The sequence below is a fragment of the Mustela lutreola genome, chromosome 12 (genome assembly GCF_030435805.1).
Source record: "Mustela lutreola isolate mMusLut2 chromosome 12, mMusLut2.pri, whole genome shotgun sequence".
Classification (NCBI taxonomy): domain Eukaryota; kingdom Metazoa; phylum Chordata; class Mammalia; order Carnivora; family Mustelidae; genus Mustela; species Mustela lutreola.
This window is the reverse complement of record NC_081301.1, coordinates 51424527-51445597: the sequence shown is the minus strand read 5'-3', so window position 1 is coordinate 51445597 and position 21071 is coordinate 51424527. Positions and strand designations below refer to the sequence as shown.

General features: G+C 35.1%; 1 protein-coding gene across 8 annotated transcripts in view; it reads left to right on the top strand.

Annotated features, from left to right (window-relative positions):
• Positions 1-21071, top strand: part of CNTLN (centlein) — a 309757-nt gene that overhangs the window by 97440 nt on the left and 191246 nt on the right. For 6 of the 8 annotated variants that reach the window (XR_009346344.1, XM_059141989.1, XM_059141990.1 and 3 more), the window contains 2 exons: positions 2816-2949; positions 13153-13315. Coding sequence is in view for 7 of the 8 variants with exons in the window: in XM_059141989.1 (XP_058997972.1) it covers positions 2816-2949; positions 13153-13315 (297 nt within the window). In the remaining variant the exon portion in view is untranslated. Of the gene's footprint in view, positions 1-2815; positions 2954-13152; positions 13316-21071 lie in introns of all 8 variants that reach the window. The other 2 variants (XM_059141987.1, XM_059141985.1) reach the window with 1 other exon arrangement.

The window sequence follows — 21071 nt, the reverse complement described above, 5'->3', positions numbered from 1 at the left end:
GTATTTTTGAATGTCCTAATGTCCCCAAGAATCTTCCAAGGCTTTTGCTCCCATGTCTGAGGCATTCTGTTATATACCTCAACCAGTAATCTTTTGTACCACACATCTGTGGTTTGTTAGTTAACCTTTGATATTTTTGAGCTATCTCCTCCATTTATCCAGTCTTTGATCCCAGTTGGATCAAACAGACATAATGGCTTTGAATCTATAATTCAGGTAGCCCTTAGATAAATTGGAACAGACACACATATTCGTTTACTCTAAAGTCTGTTCTGCTTCCTCTCAAACCAGGAACCAGGATCTCCAACTGGGCACATGGACTCCTGCCATTCTAAGAATATCACTACTTTAAGATTCACAGTCTTTAAAATGGTCAGCTTGCTGGAGACAGTGTGGGAAGGGCAACTGAAAACTCCATAAATCTTTTGTCCCATTTTTAAGTTGCTTTTATTTTTAGCTCAGCATTTGCTTGGTTGTTGTAAACCTTTGAATGCATTCCATAGTTTTTCTAACATTGGTTCTGAAAGTTTCTGCTTTCTTTTTGATATTTCTGCCAGGGAAAAATGCTTGGAGCTGTATTATGTTCCTGATGTCACTTATCACCTTTAGTTTTAAATGATAGCTTTACTGTATATATATGGTTTTGCGTTGTCAGGTGTTTTTTGTTTGTTTGTTTGTTTGTTATTTGTTTCTTTGAACACTTTGAATTATTATCTCAGTGTCTGGCGTCATTATTTTTGAAGAAAAGTCAGTTAATTTTACTGAGGTCTCTCGAAAATGAGGAATGGTTTTTCTCTTGTGTTTAAGATTTTCTTGTTTTTGGCTGTCAGTATTTTCACTGTATGTTTGCTTGTGGATTTATACATGTACAATACTTGAAGATTGTTGAGCTTCACAGATGTTTAGATTAAATTTTTTTCATGAGATTTAGGAATTTTTCAGTCATCATTTCTTTGAATTTTTCTTCTATTTTTTTTATTCTTTTGCCTGTTCTTCTGGTAGTCCCATTATGCGGATGTTGGTGCAGTTTGTGGTGTCCACATTTCTCTGGGGCTGTTAACTTTTTTGTTACTCTTTTTTTCTTGGATTTTCTCTTTGTTTTTTTCTTATTTCTGTCATCTCATGTTAAATGTTCAGCTACACTAGTGAGTTTTTTGTGTTCTTCATTTTGTTAATTTTGCTTTTTATCACCAGGAGTTCCATTTTTATTTGAATGTTTTAAAATAATTTACATCACTTTATTGGCATTTTTTATTGGATGAGACCTTTTCATTTTATCTTTTTTTGTTTTTTAATGATAATGATTTTTAATGATAGTGTCCTCAAAGTTCATCCATGTTGTAGCATGTGACAGAATTTCCTTTCTTTTTAAGGATTCATTGTTTTCTGTTTTATGTATAGACCCAATTTTTAATCCATTCATTCAACATCTGGGTGGTTCTACCTCTAAGCTATTATGAGCAGTGCTGGTATGAACGTGGGTGTGCAAATATCTCTTCAAGATACTCCTGCTCTAAGGAGTGAGCTTGCTGGATTATATGGTAGTTACATTTATTTTTAAAGTTTCTTTAAAGATTTTATGTATTTATTTGAGGTAGAGAGCACATTTGGGGGGAAGAGCATGGGAGAGGGACAACTAGGCTCCCCGCTGAGTGTATGGCCTGACATGGGGTTTGATGCCAGGCCCTGAGATCATGACCTGAGCCCAAAACAGTTAACCAACTGAGGACTGAGCCACTCAGGTACCCCTAGTAGTTATTTTAATGTTTTAAACAGTTAACCAACCCTCTTTTAAGATTTACTTATTTATTTGAGAGAGAGAGTGCATGCAAGTGTGCGTGCATGAGTGGGGGGAAGGGCAGAGGGACAGGGAGAAGAAGAGAATCTCATGCAGACTCCCCACTGAGCAGTCATTGCCCTGTGTAATAAATGGAAATTTGAGAAATACTCAAAAGTGCTTTCTTAGCTGAAAGCCAGTATTTTTATCTTCAAAATATTACTCTAGCTACGGTAAGGTAATACATGAAGTATGAGGTCATGGCTAGAGTAGTGGTTGATGTAAAACCTAGTGCTCACTTCTGCAAATAATGAATGTATAGCATTTATGTGGGTATACTCTATTTTTAGATATTATATTTATTTAATACTTTATGAAAACAATCAAAGTTTTATAATATATTTTGGAGAAAATACAGCTTTAGAAAATGACATTAATTTTGAAATAGTTTTAAAATGGATAAAAAACCAATTATCTGGAGGAAAACGCCAACTTTAAAAAACTTGAGGAAAAATTTCATCATGATCAGGGGAACTGGGCATTATCTAAATCTTAAGTATTACAAAATTATGTTGATATTTTTGCAGTATTGTCTTTTTTTCTCCTGGTGTAGTTATGTGTATACATCTAAAATAGAGGAATTATGAAATATATAGTGTTTGTCCCAAGTACTATTTATGTAAATGAACTCATTTTTATTCACATAATTGATGCTTTTTCATTATACAGGGATTTCTCCATTGTAATTTTAATAAGTATATTTCTACATAGGTTTTCATATTTAATTGCTTCAAATTCTTAACTTTTGTGCCAGAAAGCTGTAATACTTTTTTATTTTCTGGAAAAAAAGTAAACTGTGACTGGTATTTAAGTTACTGTTTGTACTAAAGTTTTTTTAGTTAAGTGAAAACATAAAATTGAAAACACTATAAATTTTTTACTGTCATTTTGTAGATTAGTTAAATATAATACATTTCATTTATATTTATTTGTTTGATACTTATTATATTTGATTGTGATATAAGTCTTCTGATTTAGGCTTTTGAAGACAATTTAATTGAAGCAAAGAAAGAAATTGAAGCATCACAGAGTAAATATAATGCTCTGTCATTGCAGTTGAATAATAAACAGACTGAACTTAACCAGAAGGATATGGATATTACCCTTGTCAGGCAAGTATATTCAATTTTTAAATTTAACATTAAGTTATTAGTTATTCAGAATGGTGACATATATGAATATTATTAGCACTGAAAAATAACAAGAGTATGTCTTCTTTGAGGACATATGTTTATGTATTGAAAGTATCTGGAATTATATATACCAAACTGGGAATAGTTAACTAAGAGAATCAAAAGATTGGAAAGAGCATTCTCAAAGAGTAGTCTTGTCTCCATTTTTAAAGATTTTATTTATTTATTTGACAGAGAGAGATCACAAGTAGGCAGAGAGCAGGGGGAAAGGGAAAGCAGGCTTTCTGCTGAGCAGAGAGCTCAATGTGGGGCTCGATCCCAGGACCCTGAGGTCATGACCTGAGCTGAAGGCAGAGCCTTAACCCACTGAGCTACCCTGGAGCCCCTTGTCTCCATTTTTAACAAGGGTAGTGCATTCATTCATTGTTTCCTTCCAAAATATTCCCAGCCAGGTGTTATCTAATATTCATTATTATTCTAATGGGCAATATATGAGAAATCCAATTTGACTTTTTATTTTATTATATTCTAAATAGTTCTAGTTTATGAGATCTTCTTTCTATACTAACACAAAGTAGAATTATTTGAAAAACTTGTTTTTAAGTGTTTTGAAATATTTTATACTATTAACTTATTTCAGTTACCTCTATGAGAAAATGGTGTTAGAACAAATCATAAATATATAAATGTATATGCATTCATATACACATGTTATCTGTATACACATATATACGTATATGCATTTTTTACTTAAACTAGTTAAAGTAAATCATACAATCAAAATTTATCATATGCTTCTGTAAGTAAAATTTCATTCTCTAGTCATACTATCATATATTTAAATACACAAATGTGAGATATTTATATATATAATATATAAATTCTGTGTGTTTGTATTATATAATATTTGTGTGGTTAAAACTTGATATGTACATACATTTTTTTGTATATCTCTCTATTCAGTATATATTTATATGTCTTTACATATATTTAGTACATTGCAAGAGCTATAGATATGTCAGGGCAGGATTTTGGTTAGATAGCAGTTAATGTATATATATTAGTTATTACCTAAGCAAAAATTCATTGTATCACAATTTTAAAATCTTATCATAGGATTGAGGACAAGTATAAAATTAAGGATGACAGACTGGTTGGCTTATCTATTCATGGTATAATTATTTTTTTTAAGTCTATAATTTGATGAAGTCAGAAAAATAATTTAAATAGTTATGGAATCATACATTTGTAGAAATCTTAAAATTATCATTTATTCCTCTCTTTTTCTCAGTAAGATAATATGCCTTTTAGTCATTGCTTGATACGTACATTTTGTAAGTTGAGGTACTTTTTGAGACTGTTCTTTTCACTTTATATTGTTTATATTTGAACATTGTTTCATTTATTGAGTTGAAATTTGCTTTTTTACAATTATCTTGTAATCCCATTTATCTTGAATCCTTATCTAGAGCATCTCAGAAACAATCTAATCTCTATTCTGTAGCCTAGATCTTCAAATAATGGAAGATTATTTTCAAATAATCTTCAAATAATATCTTTACCTTCTGTAACTTTATCTTTTCAGTAGTTAATTAACTCCTCTTATTTCTCATAATTTTTCATATATATATTTCATAGGTGTTACCCTATTTTCAGTTGCATTTCTGAATGCATTCCATATCATTAGTATCTATATTGTCAATATTTTTCTTAAAATATAGCACCTGTAACTGCACATAATATTCCAACAATGATCTTTCTATTTTAGGGTATGATTTGGATGGAACATAGGATATATTCTAGGATGCAATGTAGTGTTAAGTGCATGGCATTTGAATAATCACGTTTTCTACTAAACTTCTCCCCTTTGTGTACTTGAATTTAGTATAAGAGCTATAAGCTATATAGTAAATAAGGCAATAATATTCACAGATGGACATTTTCTTACACAATGGTAAAATAATGGACCATGTGTAATTTTAAAAGCTTGGTTATAAGGACTTACGAGGAGGAGAAAATAATCTAGACTCAGAAGTCTGGAACAGAGGACCATGACTCAAATCCTCACAATAGGGGGATAGTTGAGGTTTCTGCAGTGTTTCTCCTGAGGAAGGTTTACTTGTTTGGTATATTGTATGTCTCCTTTCCTTTATCAGTTTTATTTCTCACAGGGGGGTGGTGATAATTACAATGTACCAGTATCATTTTATTGAATCTCTATATTGTACAAAAAACACACAAAACCATAATTGTCAGAGAAGTCTTCTAGGCACTTTCTTATTTGGATACACTTTTCCTTATTAGTGTATGACAGAATTGACCTGTTTTATTTCTTCATGGGTTTATTTCTTTGGAATTCATCCATTTGCATACTTACTGAATATTCGTGTCATCCTCTGTGATATACAACGTTGTTAGGAACTACCTCAAATGATTTTTACCCTGAGTCAGTGTATAAATAAGTATATAAGCACATATATAATAAGGTTATGTCTATAATGCATATAGAACATCTGAGTATATACTTAGAACTTGCATACTTGCATAAAAGTGCTAGCCAACTAAGTTTCCTAATTAAAATTTTTGCCTGAATAGGTAACGATTCTATGATTACATAGAGGGTAGCTAAATGGCTGCATGGAGGGTGGGCCAAATTACATGGACGTGGGCTATCGTTAATGAGTTGGGAATTTTTCTTAAGAAATTACTTACAAATCTTCTATAAAAATAAAACAAAATAAAAGTTAGGATAGTACAGTCATAATCTGGAGGGTTAGAAATATCATCAAAGTCAGAATTCTGAAATTGGATTAATAACCTGGATTGCTAGTGTTCCCAGGGACATAGCAGAAGTAAGTGTAAATTATTTCTGTAAGATGATGTAGTAATTATGTCCTCAAATTATATCCACAGTTTTTTACACTAATGTCTAGCACATAGTCAGAAATATCAAGTAAGGCAAGATAAAAATAAAAGATGTAAGGACTGGGACTGAAAGGAAAAGACCTTATTATTTGCCTATGATATGATTAATTCACAAAGAAAACTCAACTTACAGAAACATTGTTCAAATTAATAAGTGGGCTTGGCACACTTGGTAGATATAATGTTAGTGAATAAAATTCAGTTGCACCTTTTATGCCAGCAAAATACAAGGAAATGGACTTAATATATGGAAATAATACAATTTACAGTATGATTAAAACTGTGAGTAAAACTGTGAAAAGTATGTATAATGAAAGATGTGTATTACTTCTATGCAGAGAAGTAGAAAACATTATTGACAGAAATAAAAGGTCTAATATGTGTAGGGATATACAAAGTTTTTGATTTAGTAGGCTCAGTATAATAAAGATGTCAATTCTCTCCAAATAGATATTAAGATTTAGATTATCAACAACTGGAATCTGTTACCACCCCCAGACCAGAAGAAGCAAGGAGATAAGCTCTTTTCAGGTCTCTAAAAAAAAAAAAAAATGATCCTGGGAGAGAGGCTGCATATTAGGAGAAGTATCTTTAGGCACAGAAACATTGACGCTGCCACCTGTGGCTCAGCAAAGACGGAGTCAGGAAAAGAAATTCCTGGACCTTTTTTTTCTCATTGACCCTCTTTCATTACCAGCAAGCACTCCAGCTAATCAAATTCAGTCGGAGGTGGAGGATAAGGGACCAGTATAATGCAGTCTGTGGAGCTTGGCCTCTTCGACTAGAGGACTAGATAAGAGGGTAGAGATGGTGAACTTTGGAGAGAAGGTGTGCATTCTCCATCACTGTTCTTTTTCAGAGCTCTCCTGGCATTTATTGCTTATTAATTTTTTGGCAAAAATTTAGAGTGAACTTCCTTATTTCTTGTTTAGTATTTGATTAGAGCACCAAATTTATAAGTAAGCCTGAGACATCTTAGTGATGCCAGTCTTCCTATCTTAGAGGATGGTATGCCATTCCATTTCTTTCAGTACCTTTGTGTCCTTAGAAGATGTTTTAAGTTTCCAAAGGGTTTTGACATTTGTTGTTAAATTTATTTCTAGCTGGTTTTTTTTTTTTTTTTTTTTTTACTGTTTTAAATGGAGTATTTCCTTCTCATATAGTTTCCAACTGATTTTACTTTTATCGCTTTTAGTTTTTTGCTGTACTTGTTTGATGTGCTATCATTTCACGGGTAAAGTGTTCACAGTTCTTTTTTTTTACTGTGAATTTTACTTTTTTTGTTTGTAATTTTTTTTTGCCATGGATTTGAATTCTTTTGAAATTAATATTGCTGTTCTTTATCTTTGTTTACATTTTTATGATAATAAACAGCAAGTATATAATTATTTGCTATAATGACACATATGAATTATTTAAAAAATCTATGCAGTACAGTGAAGTACAAAGAAGATAGAGGAAAAGTATTACACTTAAAATACAGCTCTGGAGAAGTAATAACCATTAAAATTTTGTGAGAATCATCCTAGATTTCCTTAATTGGTATTTATAGGTTGAAGATTAAGTGGACAAAAGTTTTTAGAGAAAAAGGACTATATTGAATATATTCTCTTAAAAAGTAGACTTTAGTTTTTGGTGATATAATGGAATAAGACACTGATGTGAAATTGAGAGAAATTAAATATTTTCTCTATAAATATCACTCTCACTCTCTCTCTAAAGCTAGGACCAGAATGACATGTAAAACTTTGGAGGTCAATGTCATTTTTCTTAAAACTACATATCATCTTTATTTTGTTTGACACGCTGCTATGTAAACTTTGGAAAATAGAACATTACATTCAACAGTTTTCATTCCCCCTGATTTTGGGTCTCAAGAGATATAGCATTTATAACCACAGTGACCAAAGATATTTAGGATTAGTCCTGTGTTTTGCTTCAGTGTTCATCACTAAACTTTTTACTTTTGATGTGTTCATTTCTGTACTTATTTTGATTCATCTCAGGGGCCTGTTTTCATCAGGGCTTGCCCTGTTGCTAGGGTACGCTTTCTCCCGCATTAGCATCAGCTTTAGCCATGTGATTTATTTTGGCCTGTGGGACAAGGGTGAAAGTAACATATGCCATGTCCTAATGTGTTAAAAGTCATTCCCTGATTTGCCTTTGCTTTTTGCCCTCTGCCACCAGAGTGTCATATTTCTAATGCAGTCCAAGGCTGCAGTATGTCTTAGAAGAGCAGAAAGCCACCTGCAATGTGAACAAGCAGTAAATCTCTGTTTTTGTAAACCATCAAGACAAGGTTTTTTTTAAACTGCAAAATAACCTAGAGAAGCTGCCTGAAACCCTCTGTCAGTCTTTGGTATCAAACTTGATCTCCACAGGGATATTCCTAATTTATCCCATGCTCCACTCAATCCCGTAGATAGCATCACTGTAACTGAAAGATCACTGGATTTATCTTTTAGGAACCCAGTATTTTTTAACAGAACTTAACATTCTTCTTGAGATAGGAGAAAATGTTTGTTCTCAGGACTGTGTCAGTTCAAGCCACACCTCCCCTTACTCCTTTTCATCCATGCCTACAGGAACTTCTCAGGTTTGATACTACCAATTAATTTTATTTTCCATAGCTTTTATTTTCCTTATAAATGCTCTCATTATGTGTTTTGATACTATCATAGCATCTTTTTTTTTTAGCTATCTTTATGTTATGATTTTCATTTCATCCATTTAATAACTATCTTATGCTATATATCCTAGAAAACAGAGCCTGAGGGAAGCATTAAGTCCTGATTACTTACTTGGGAGATTGAATTCCAGGGGAAAGTAAGAGAAGGAGGAGGAGACAGGCAAGGATAAAAAGTGATTCAAGGAAATGCATTATTGTGCTGGCTCCTGCTTCATGGTGAGCCCTGAAGAGACAGCAGGTGCACTGAATTTGCTACCCAGTTTGATTCTTGACAGACTGTGGGAGAGAAACCATGCTCTAGAGCCATCCATTAGATGGAAAAAGAGAAAGCGAGAAAGTTATCTATCCGGTTTCTTCTCGTGTTCTCTTTGGTAAAAGTTGCTATGCCATGCCTGTGTTGTAGCATTTATCCTAACCTGGAAATGGCACAAACATGCTAGGAATGCAGCTGGTGGATTTCAAGTGATGGAGCCAGATGAGCTCTGTACATTTCATAGGTGGAAGTGGTAGTTAATAAGCTGAGACAGAGCAAGCGAATGAGATTGTTAAGGGTCAGGTATAGGCTGAATCTGAACATAAGCGTAAGATGTGTCTGCCACACTAACAAATATAATAAGGGACAGGAACTGTCTTAGGTGCACTGTTTATAGTAGTAACCAAAAAAGTCCCCACTTTTACAGAAACTTTATTAAGATCATCTTCACATCTTGTCTTTCTGTTGATAATCCAGAGAGATGTGATAATTTCTTTTTTTTTAAGTACTTCTTTTTTTTTTAATATAATTTTTTATTTTTTATAAACATATATTTTTATCCCCAGGGGTACAGGTCTGTGAATCACCAGGTTTACACACTTCACAGCACTCACCAAAGCACATACCCTCCCCAATGTCCATAATACCACCCCCTTCTCCCAAACCCACTCCCCCCAGCAACCCTCAGTTTGTTTTGTGAGATTAAGAGTCACTTATGGTTTGTCTCCCTCCCAATCCCATCTTCTTTCATTTATTCTTCTCATACCCACTTAAGCCCCCATGTTGCAACACCACTTCCTCATATCAGGGAGATCATATGATAGTTGTCTTTCTCCGCTTGACTTACTTCGCTAAGCATGATACGCTCTAGTTCCATCCATGTTGTCGCAAATGGCAAGATTTCATTTCTTTTGATGGCTGCATAGTATTCCATTGTGTATATATACCACATCTTCTTGATCCATTCATCTGTTGATGGACATCTAGGTTCTTTCCATAGTTTGGCTATTGTGGACATTGCTGCTATAAACATTCGAGTACACGTGCCCCTTTGGATCACTACGTTTGTATCTTTAGGGTAAATACCCAATAGTGCAATTGCTGGGTCATAGGGCAGTTCTATTTTCAACATTTTGAGGAACCTCCATGCTGTTTTCCAGAGAGGTTGCACCAGCTTGCATTCCCACCAACAGTGTAGGAGGGTTCAAAAGACAACTGACAGAATGGGAGAAGATATTTGCAAACGACATATCAGATAAAGGACTAGTGTCCAGAATCTATAAAGAACTTAGCAAACTCAACACCCAAAGAACAAATAATCCAATCAAGAAATGGGCAGAGGACATGAACAGACATTTCTGCAAAGAAGACATCCAGATGGCCAACAGACACATGAAAAAGTGCTCCATATCACTCGGCATCAGGGAAATACAAATCAAAACCACAATGCGATATCACCTCACACCAGCCAGAATGGCTAAAATCAACAAGTCAGGAAATGAGAGATGCTGGCGAGGATGTGGAGAGAGATGTGATAATTTCTTATTCATACTTTTTCTAGACCTTCCTTCTAATTCCTTCAATAACTTCTCAGAGGTATACTTTTCCTTTGAGTATGTATAATAAAATTCCTTTTTTCTTAGTTCTTAATATTCTTTTTTTAATAAGTCCAGTTTGTTTTTCTTTACTCGTTTCCAAATAAGGAAAGATCTAGACAAATTCAGTGCTTGCCAGTGGTCTAGAGGTATGCCTTTTGTAAGCTTTGTTTGTTGCTTACTTTGATACCGGTCAAGTTCCACATTTCATATTTGCAATATTGGTGTACCCTGATCTCATCTACTTTTCAGAAGGTGGCGTGGGGAGACACAGAGGAAGAGTGTAAGAGTGTAAAATGATGCTTCTGCTCCACTTACTGAGAGTGTGCCCAGGACATAGCATGAGATGAGAGACAGTGATATGCTGTTCCCTTAGTTGATTTTTAATCCTCAGGTGCCTCATAGTATGAGTGTTTCCCTACTCTTGAGTATGTTCTTTTTTTTCTTTTTAAATATTTTATTCATTTACATGAGGGAGGGAGAGTGAGAGAGAGCATGAGCAGGGTGTGGGGTGGGGCAGAGGGAGAAGCAGACTCCCTACTAGCAGGGATCCTGAAGCGGGCTCCATCCCAGGACCCTGTGATCAAGACTGAGCTGAAGGCATATGCTTAACTGACTGAGCCATGTAGGTACCCCTTGAGTATGTTTTTTTTCTGATTAAAGATACATATATTTTGTTCCACATGACCCTTAAATGCAAGCCAAATAGTGATCTTTTCTTTAAGAAATAACAAATGTCTTCTAGCATTGGAGAAGTGAATTTGTTTTGTTTCACATTACACCAAAAATATGGTGTTTTTTATCTTTATCATGTCCCCATTCTAAATGCAATCTTTCTTTAGGTCTCCTCGCTAACGTATATTTTGACTATTTACCTTGATAGAATTTTAGCCTATCTTCTTCCATAGTTTTTACCAGTGTTATTCTTGAAAAATCGTAGTACTCAGCAAGCATTACTACTGTGGGTCTCTTCTCCCCTTCTCTTTGAGCATTACCTATCCTGCAGGCATTGTGCCATTATTTATTCTCTTGTTTCTCCTCTCCTGATTTTGAGCTGTTATTTACTGCAAATTTTGTTTTTTTAGAAGAGTTACAGAAAGATAATGCTATAATCTGAATATTTTTATCCACCCAAAATGAATATGTTAAAATTCTAATAAATAATGTGATGGTGTTAGGAAGGGGGCCTTTGGAAGGTGTTTAGGTGGCGAGGATACAGTCCTCCTGAATGGGATTAGTGTTCTTTTTTTTTTTTTTAAGTCTTTATTTGTCAGAGACAGGGAGCAAGAGCAAGCAAGCACAGGCAGACAGAGTGGCAGGCAGAGACAGAGGGAGAAGCAGGCTCCCTGACAAGCAAGGAGCCCGATGTGGGACTCGATCCCAGGATGCTGGGATCATGATCTGAGCTGAAGGTCGCTGCTTAACCAACTGAGCCACCCAGGCGTCCCGGAATTAGTATTCTTATAAAAGAGACCTCCAGAGCTCCCTAATGTCTGTCTACCCTGTGAAGATACAACAGGAAGTCTACTACTAAGAAGAGGGCCCTTACTTTGCACTCTGATCATTGACCTCCAGACTCCAGAACTATGAAAAACAAATTTCTATTGTTTGTAAAACTACCCAGGGTCTGATACTTTGCTGTAGTGGTCAGAAAGGACTGAGACAGGTGGTGCATGTTCAGCTATCTGTATGGGTGCAAGGGTTGTTGTTGTATTTGAAAAGCAATATTCTAAACCTCTAAAAAGCAGAGCCATTCTTCCATGTGGATTTTTATCTGTTTTCAATAACCATTTGCATATCTCTTTTGTTCCTTCTTTCTTTTAAGACTTCTGAGAATGAATTATCAGTTTGAAGTTAATAGTTTTAAAAAGTTCCATTAAAAAATACAGTCTCTGGTATACATATTATAAAGTATATTTCTGTGAAATCTATCTCTGTGGTTTTCTTTTCCAACTGAACCTACAAAATACACTCCAGTTTTATACGATGTGTGTCACCTAAGATTCACTCCCACAGAACTCTGGTAACTTCTTTCCCAGAAGCATAGTTTTCCTGGACCCTTAGTGTCATCATCACTGCCACCCCCAGTTCGCTTATCCTCCTCCTTACCACTTGCACCCTGGGTGGGGTAGAAGGACTTGTGTCTACCTTGTCTTGCTCTCCTTCCTTCTGGCTCCCCACCCTCGCCATCTCTTCTTCAGTCTGGATTAGAAGAGTCACAGGACTCTCAGTCCAAACCCCTGAGGTTACAAACCTTTAAGGAACTTTGGTTTGAAACTTTACTTGCCCTTTGGGATTCCTTTTAATGCATTTAAAGTTCTGTATAGTGTACAGTGAAATTCTGACTTACCCACTATTCATAACTGATGACTGTTGTTGACATCGGTATGTATCAGTTCTTGGAACTGAAGTGTAACTTACTTTCAATAAGAAGGTGGTATAATGTCTGTATATCCAAGGTTTTTATTACTATCAGACTATAAAAAAAATTGATAAGTATTTGGCTTTGAAAGTCATATTCATTCCATCAATACTTTCTAGGTGTATGTGAGAAATATTAAATACTTTATATGTTATTTCTTTTATTAATATGTTTGCCTGCAGTGAAAAACAGTAGATGAGAGAACTGGAAGACGATCTATTACCTTCAATGAATACAGTTATTTAGCTGAGATGATCTTTATTCCTGCCTCTCTCTATTTATTGCTTCCTTTGCACAGGAAGGAGCTGCAGGAGCTGCAGAACCTTTACAAGCAGAACAGTGCGCATACAGCCCAGCAGGCAGAGCTGATCCAGCAGCTTCAGGTTCTGAATATGGACACGCAGAAAGTCCTGAGGAATCAGGAAGATGTTCACACAGCTGAAAGTATATCATATCAAAAAGTATGCTTTTATTCTGTCATAAAAATGTAAATTTATATGTATAAACTTCTAAAAATATATTAGAATTCAAATTTTTTCCAATTTCAACACTTCTTTACTATTCCCTTCTTTATGGTTCTTCAGAATTAAAAATGAAATATAATTCAATCTGGTAATATTTGAAATTTTTTGACTTTTCTTTATGGCCACTAAAGCTGAAATATTTAAAATGTAGAAGCAAATTTGCTTTATGGGATATTGTTTTTATAAATTGGAATTTTGACATCTACTATAAAACATACCTGACTGTAACTCCCAAACCAGGAAGGACTAGGGGGATTGGAATTACATAGCCTTCTATTACGAGAAATTATTCATCAATTATGTTTCTAGTTTATGACCTAAAGCAGTCTTTCATTTTAGAATTTTGTGTATTATTTTATTGGCCAACCTGCACAAACACAGTTGGGTATGCTGATGAGGTCCTCAGGATCAATACTCTCCAAGGATTTTTCTCTATTTTGTGTGTTTCTTTTATTTATTTTTATTTTTTATTTTTTAAAGATTTTATTCATTTATTTGACAGACAGAGGTCACAAGTAGGCAGAGAGGCAAGCAGAGAGAGAGGAGGAAGCAGGATCCCTGCTGAGCAGGGAGCCTGATTCGGGCCTTGATCCCAGAACCCTGGGATCATAACCTGAGCTGAAGGCAGAGGGTTTAATCCACTGAGCCACCCAGGTGCCCCTGTGTGTTTCTTTTAAATAGTCATTTTACTTTACAGTTGTTTTAGGAGCCTCTCCAGAAGGCTTACCCAGCTATTTAGGTATGCTGACTGACTCAGCAACAATAATTATGGCTAGTAATTAAAAAAAACAAAAACACTTTTATTTTTTTGTGTAGTGTACCAGATTATTTATAGAAATAATTTAGTTTCTGTATTGGTCAGTCTTACAAGATTGATTTTATTTGGTTGTAATAGTTGAGGCAGCCAAAGCTTAGAGTGTGGTTAAATAGGGCAATCTGTGTTGTTTTTTCTGTTTAACTCACTCTTCTCCTAAAAAAGGACCATGAAAATCCAGTATCTATAATTAACATTTTATGTCAGTAGTAATAGTAAATATTAAGTAAACCTTAAACGCATATATTTTTAAAGATGTATTTATTTATTTAAGAGAGCAAGGGAGGAGGGGCAGCAAGAGAGGGAGGGAGACAAGCAGACTTCCCACTGATCACAGAGCTCCACGTGGGGTTTGATCCCACAGCCATGAGATCATGACCTGAGCCAAAATCAAGAGTGGGACGCTCAGCCGACTGAGCCACTCTTGCACCCCTAAATGTATATTTTTAAATAATGCTTTGGAACAGTGGTTTTCACTATGTATTCTGTATTCCAGGATGGGGCCAATGTCAAGTGAAAGGGTAATGCCTGTTCTCTCCACTTGGAAGAGAGCAGCTTCACCTTTTTTTTTTTTTTTTTCACCTTTTTGTTTTGTGTGGTGGGACTGCCCAGTATACTTTTGCTTCTAAACTAGCTTCCCTTGCTAAAATGACTTAAAATACTGGTTATTATTAGCAACTTTAATTATTTTCATGTTTTTCACTTGTATATTTACCTCAAACATTTCTCTCTCTTAATTTTTGCTTTAAAGTCTCCCACTATGGCAATTTATATTCAAATGTGTCTTTAAAGTTGCTTGAAAATAAGCCTCATACCCTTTTTTTTAATGTGCTAATACTTCTTTTTCTGTTTCTACTCTCAGCAAGAAAGAACTTGGTAAAGAGGAGGAAAAAGGCATTGTTTTCTTTGCTATTTCATTTTTCAATCTTGTGTGCTAAGTACTTTTTTTTAATAGTTAACTAAAAATTTGAGATAAAATGTTTCAGCCTTAATTGTTTTTTGTTGATTTTTCCTTAGCAACCTCTGCAGAGAGCAATCATCTTTTTTATAACCTACCTGAGAACTTTTGCAGATTCTACATCATTTTGAACAACTGAGTACTTAAGCATTTTTAACTAAAATAATTGTTACCAAAGTATTACTTACGTGCTCGTAATAAACTTTCAAATAACACACAAGTGTATGAGACAAAACAGTAGTCTTCTGCACTTGTACCCAAAGCCCTTGCTTCAGAAGCAACCACTCTTAATATTTGAATATATCCAAGAGTATCTCTAGAAGAACGGAATATTTTTAAGTCATTTTGTTAAGTATGCAACCATTACAAGAACACATTATTATAAGCTATTGAAATAATACTACAGAAGTCCTGATAGTGGTAGTCTAACAGATTCAAGTACCCTTCCACTCACCCCAGCTCATTTCATCCCCTCCCCAGGGGTAGTCATTTGAGTAGTCATTCTAGATTTTCCTGCATTAGGGACTCTGTGTGTATGTGTACGTACACACATACCACAAATGTAGGCATATTATAATTTTAATATTTATGAACTTACACTATCCTTACTGTGCTTAAACTTGTCATTTTTTAAGTGATATGCCTTGGATGTATTTCCATGACAGTCCATCGAGCTCTGGCTCTCCTCCTGCTCCTCTTAGTCTTCTAGCATGAGTATATATAGTGTGGATTTACATTCTAGTTTTAGGATTATTAAAGTTTCCCTCTCCAACTTTTTGTTGTTATGAACTTGTCCACAGAAGATGTTTCCCCTCTCTTCTATAGCATCATTTTTTTCCTCTTCACATACAAATAGGGTGGTATGTTTCTGATCAGGGGGAGAGAACAAAATACACAATAGGAAACATGTATTGACCTCACTATAGTCCTTTTCTTCCCTTCCTTCTTTTCTTTCCTTTTCCAGCAATATTCCTTGAAAGACTTATTTTTTCCCAAAGTTCACTCCCGTCCTCTTCTCTACTGAACCAGCTCCAGTCAAGTGTTTGTCCCTTTCCCTCTGCTAAAATTTCTCTTCAGATTTACCTGTGACCCCCACATCGCTCAGTTCAATGATCATATATCAATCTTTATCTTATTTCACTTATTGGCAACATGTGTCTCAATTAATGACTCTCTGTGCCTAGAAAATACTTCCTTTTTTTTCTATCCCTCTTGGCTTGCAGGCACTTCCAGTTGTGTCACTTTCTTCCTTCCGTTCTAGCTGTTCCTTTTCAGTTCCTTTCTGGATTTTTCCTTGTCTCCGTATCACCTCAATGTTATGTCTCAGGCCCAAATCTTAGGATGTCTTTTTTTTTTTTTTTCCTGTGTTTAAACTCACACCCTAGTTGATTTTATCCAGTCACCTGGGCTTTCAAAATCAAAATTGTCCATATGCTGATGCCCCCCAAATTTGATTATCTACTCTGCATCTCTAAACTGAACTTTAGGAAAGAATATATGTAATTATCTCCTTAACATTTCTTAACTTCTTAACTAGATGCCTAATGGGCATCTCAGACTTCACATCTTCAAAACTAAACTCTTGTGCACTCTGCCTTCAGTATGTGTTTGAATTTCTGCTACTTTCACTATGCGAAAGAATGTGCTGTCACCATTCTGTCCAAACCACTCTCATGTATTACATGGGCTACTGCAGTAGTTTCCCACTTTGTTTCTGTGCTCCTGACCTTAATCCCCTTTGAGTCCATTCTCAACACAGATGCCTGGATGTTTTTGCTTTAACTTCCTAAGTCAAATTAAATCCTTTATTCAGCTCCCTCCAGTGGTTTCCTGTCTCATAAAAGTAAAAAACCCAAGTTCTTACTACAACCTGGGAGACCATACATGATCTGGCTCTGCATCACCTTTCTGATCTCATCTTTGCCATTTCTTCTTCTTAATCTCTCCACTGCAGCCACACTTAATTTTGCCTTTTCCCTTGAACATCCAAACCTCAAGGTCTTTGCACTTGCTTTCGCTGCCTAAACACTGTCCCCTGTTATCTGCATAGGTGGTCTTTTTACTGCCTTTATTCTTTACATCTTACAACATAAAAGCTAATTGTTCACTGATACTGAGTAGGAGGAGTAAGAATGATGTATGTTGTAATGGTAGAAGTACATACCTGAGGCCTGTTCCTGTCCTAGGTTAGGGATTAGAGACTCTCCTTGATGAAGTGATACCAGTGATATTTATTCTGAGAAGATAAGACTTCAGCGAAATGAATTAGTTTCTTAATAACTCTTCTTATATGAACTCTACCTCAAGCCATAAATTCCCTAGTCAAAACCCTTACTAAATTTGGAGAGGTAGAGCTTATCACTCCAATTTGGGGAACTTGTCATAACTTCAGCCTTGATCTGGGATACTTTTTGAAACCTGACACACACATTTGCCCAGGATTAAGACCATCTGCTCCAAAAATCATTCTAGATAATGAGAAAGGTGATGGGAATATGTTGTGCTTATGAATAGTATAGAGGTGGGAAAAAAAGAGCAAACTGACATCTACTGCTTTAAAGATCTGGCTTACTTTCTTTTATGTCTAGTTTCCTTTTTGTCCTTTTTTTTTTTCTGCTTTGAATTCCTTTTCCTTTTTTCTTGTTCCTCAGAAGTTACCTCTTAGGGGTGTAGTATAGGAGGGAACTTGACTAATTTTTGACTTGATACTCTTTCTGAAATTTTAATTCTCATTGTAGTATTTTAATTTAAAAGTTATTGTTCCTTTGGTATTATTCTTTTGATAGAAAGAGAGAGCAAAAGTAGTGGGAGAGGGAGGAGAAGCAAACTCCCTGCTGAGCTGGGACCTGTTGTAGGACTTGATCCCAGGCGCTGGAGACATGACCTGAGCTGAAGCCATACACTTAACCATCTGAGTCACCCAGGCACCCCTATTCATAAGGTTTTTATTAGTATACTCAACTACTCAACTCAATTCAAAATTTCTTGATTATTTATTTATATTTTGTAAATTTTGCCTGTGGTTAGTAAACATTACAGTTATTTTTCCCTTGCTAGTCTATGTGTAGTTATTCATAAAAACACAATTTTTTTTTTTACTAATTCCATCTCTAAGAGGCAAATATTGTTAACATTCAAATATTTTCTTAGTTTTTTAAAATGCATTTTGACATATCTGTGGATACACTAATATCTTTAACTTCATTACTTTACTACATTATATTAAAACAATATCATGACATATAACTACTTTGGAAATAATAATATAATTTAACCGTATTTCCAGTGTCGATAATGTATTTTGTTTAAAATTTTTACTACTGTTTTTAAAAAATTTTTACTATTATAAATAAAGCTGCAATAAACATATCTCTTTATTGTCAGTTCAGACTATTAGTATTCATTGGAGAATATTGAATGTGCAGACATAGACACAGAAGCACACACCCACAGGGCCAGGGAACCATTCCTTTTATGAAAAAGCCAGTAAGAACATTTAATAGCATACAGTTTATTCTTGTTCGTTCATACATAAAGATAGTCTTGTTTAAGTTAGTTAATGTTGAGAATGCACAGGGGATCATGAAGTTTGAAGGCAACTTGCCTGCCACATGAGAAATGAGCCAAAAGTGTTAAATTATTGAACCTTAAGGAGTTGTATACGATGATATCCCACTTTGGATTGTGCAGTTTAAAAAAAAAAAAAATCATAGTTTTTATTCAGTGGAACTATTTTTAAGCTTTGTAGGCATATTTTTCTATCATAATATAAATATCATCCCAGGGGCACGTGGGTGGCTTAGTGGGTTAAAGCCTCTGCCTTCAGCTCAGGTCATGATCCCAGAGTCCTGGGATCGAGCCCCACATCGGGCTGTCTGCTCTGCAGGGAGCCTGCTTCCTCTTTTCTCTCTCTCTCTGCCTGCCTCTCTGCCTACTTGTGATCTCTGTCTGTCAAATAAATAAATAAAATGTTTAAAAAAGAATAAATAAATAAATAAATACCATCCCAGCCCATTTAACTTTTAACTATTTGGGTGGGTAAATGGTTCTGAATGGTGTAAAAGTATGGAGAAACTAAGAAAACAAGTAGAAATGCTATCCAGTTGTTTTTTGTTGTTGTTTTTTTGCCTTCTCTCCCATTTGTCCTCCTTTAACCAATTTATTAAGTTGTATTATTTCATAGTATTCATTTCATTGTCAGAAAAGATAAAATCGGTTACCCTCAGTGGTAGGTTGAGAGGAATGTGTAGAGGAGACAATGATGAAGAGAGAAAACTGAAAACTTTGAGCACAGGGAAGTCATATTTTCCCAGAGGTTCCCTTAACAAATCATTAGTCTCATACACAAAACCTAATAATGTGGAGGGCTTCTCTGGAGGATACACACCCATCAAGAGAAATGAAAGTAAGCTTGTGTGTTTTCTTCCTCTTAGCATGTAGCCATTTATCTAAGTTTTTTTTTGTTGTTGTTGTTTTTTGATGTCCAACAGTGCCAATTTTATTCCACATCTTACAAGCATTTATAACGCAGACCACAATAGGAGTAATACATCAGTACCTAGTCAGATGACGGCAAGTACCTATAACAAGTTTACATTAACTACAAGCAAACCTCATGATGCCAGGTAGTTTCTGCTAAAGCCATTAGCAAGACACTCAACCAGGGAGTGGGTTATGGGAGGTACAGAACCACAAGGACCAACTAAGAATTCATGACCCTGACCACATTGTTCCTTCTGTAGGGGGAAGTTTTAATTGTTTTTCTACATTTGCATTGCCATTTATATATGTGTTTGATTAACTACAGGTAAGGATTGTATCAACTTTTATGATTTCTATACCATCTAACATCTTTGAGGTACTGCATATGTGTTTTATCACTTTTTGTTCTATTTAATGATAATTCTATGATGCAGGCAATATCAATTTGGGAAAATAAGGATTTAGGTTATACATTATTTTAGTTTAAATTGCATGTTAAATCAGTTTTTTCCCTAATTTTTCTGCTACAAACAGTTTTCAATGGGAGAATTTATTGTCTCAGTCATAATAGCAAACAGTATACTTACTAAATAGGGAAAATTTTATTCTTTAAGCAAATCAGTCATTGGGTCACAGAGCATATCCACTTCCAAAATTGTTAAGGTTAACAAAATAGCTTGCTCCTTAACACTAATAAAAATAAGGGAAGAAGAGTACGTTGGTATAAGTCCCTGAAAATTAAAGAACTTGGAGTTTGGGGTCCTATTACTGGAGATAACTTCCATTCTGTCCCCTGAAATTTCTCTTAACTTTTTAAACTTTAATTTCTTCAACAGAAAGCAGCATCGAGAATAGTAAGCATCCTGGATTATGAATTATGATGATTAATACTTGTATAGATGGAAGTATATGATTAAATGTTTTCATAGGCCAGAATCTTGGAAAAAATTCTGATCCATTTTGGTTTTATGGACTATTAGAGGAAAGAATTTGTAGACTAAAGAGCCTCTCTGAAAACCGTTGTAAGAAACTGTTACTGCTAATAAAAAGTTACGAACTCCAATGCCTAAACCAATGCAGATGAGTTAATTTGTTGTATTACCTAATTTACTCACTTGAGAACTTTACTAACTCACTCTACTATTCTTAATGAGATGAGAACAAAATGGCATTTAACAGGGGCACCTGGGTAGCTCAGTGGGTTAAAGCCTTTGCCTTCGGCTCAGGTCATGGTCTGAGGGTCCTGGGAAGGAGTTCCGCGTCGGGCTCTCTGCTCGGCAGGGAGCCTTCTTCCTCCTCTCTCCGCCTGCCTCTCTGCCTGCTTGTGATCTCTCTCTCTCTCTGTCAAATAAATAAATAGATGTCCTTTTAAAAATTTATTTTAAAAAATAGCATTTAACGGGACTGGAACATCCTAAACCTTTGCGTTTTTGCGGGAT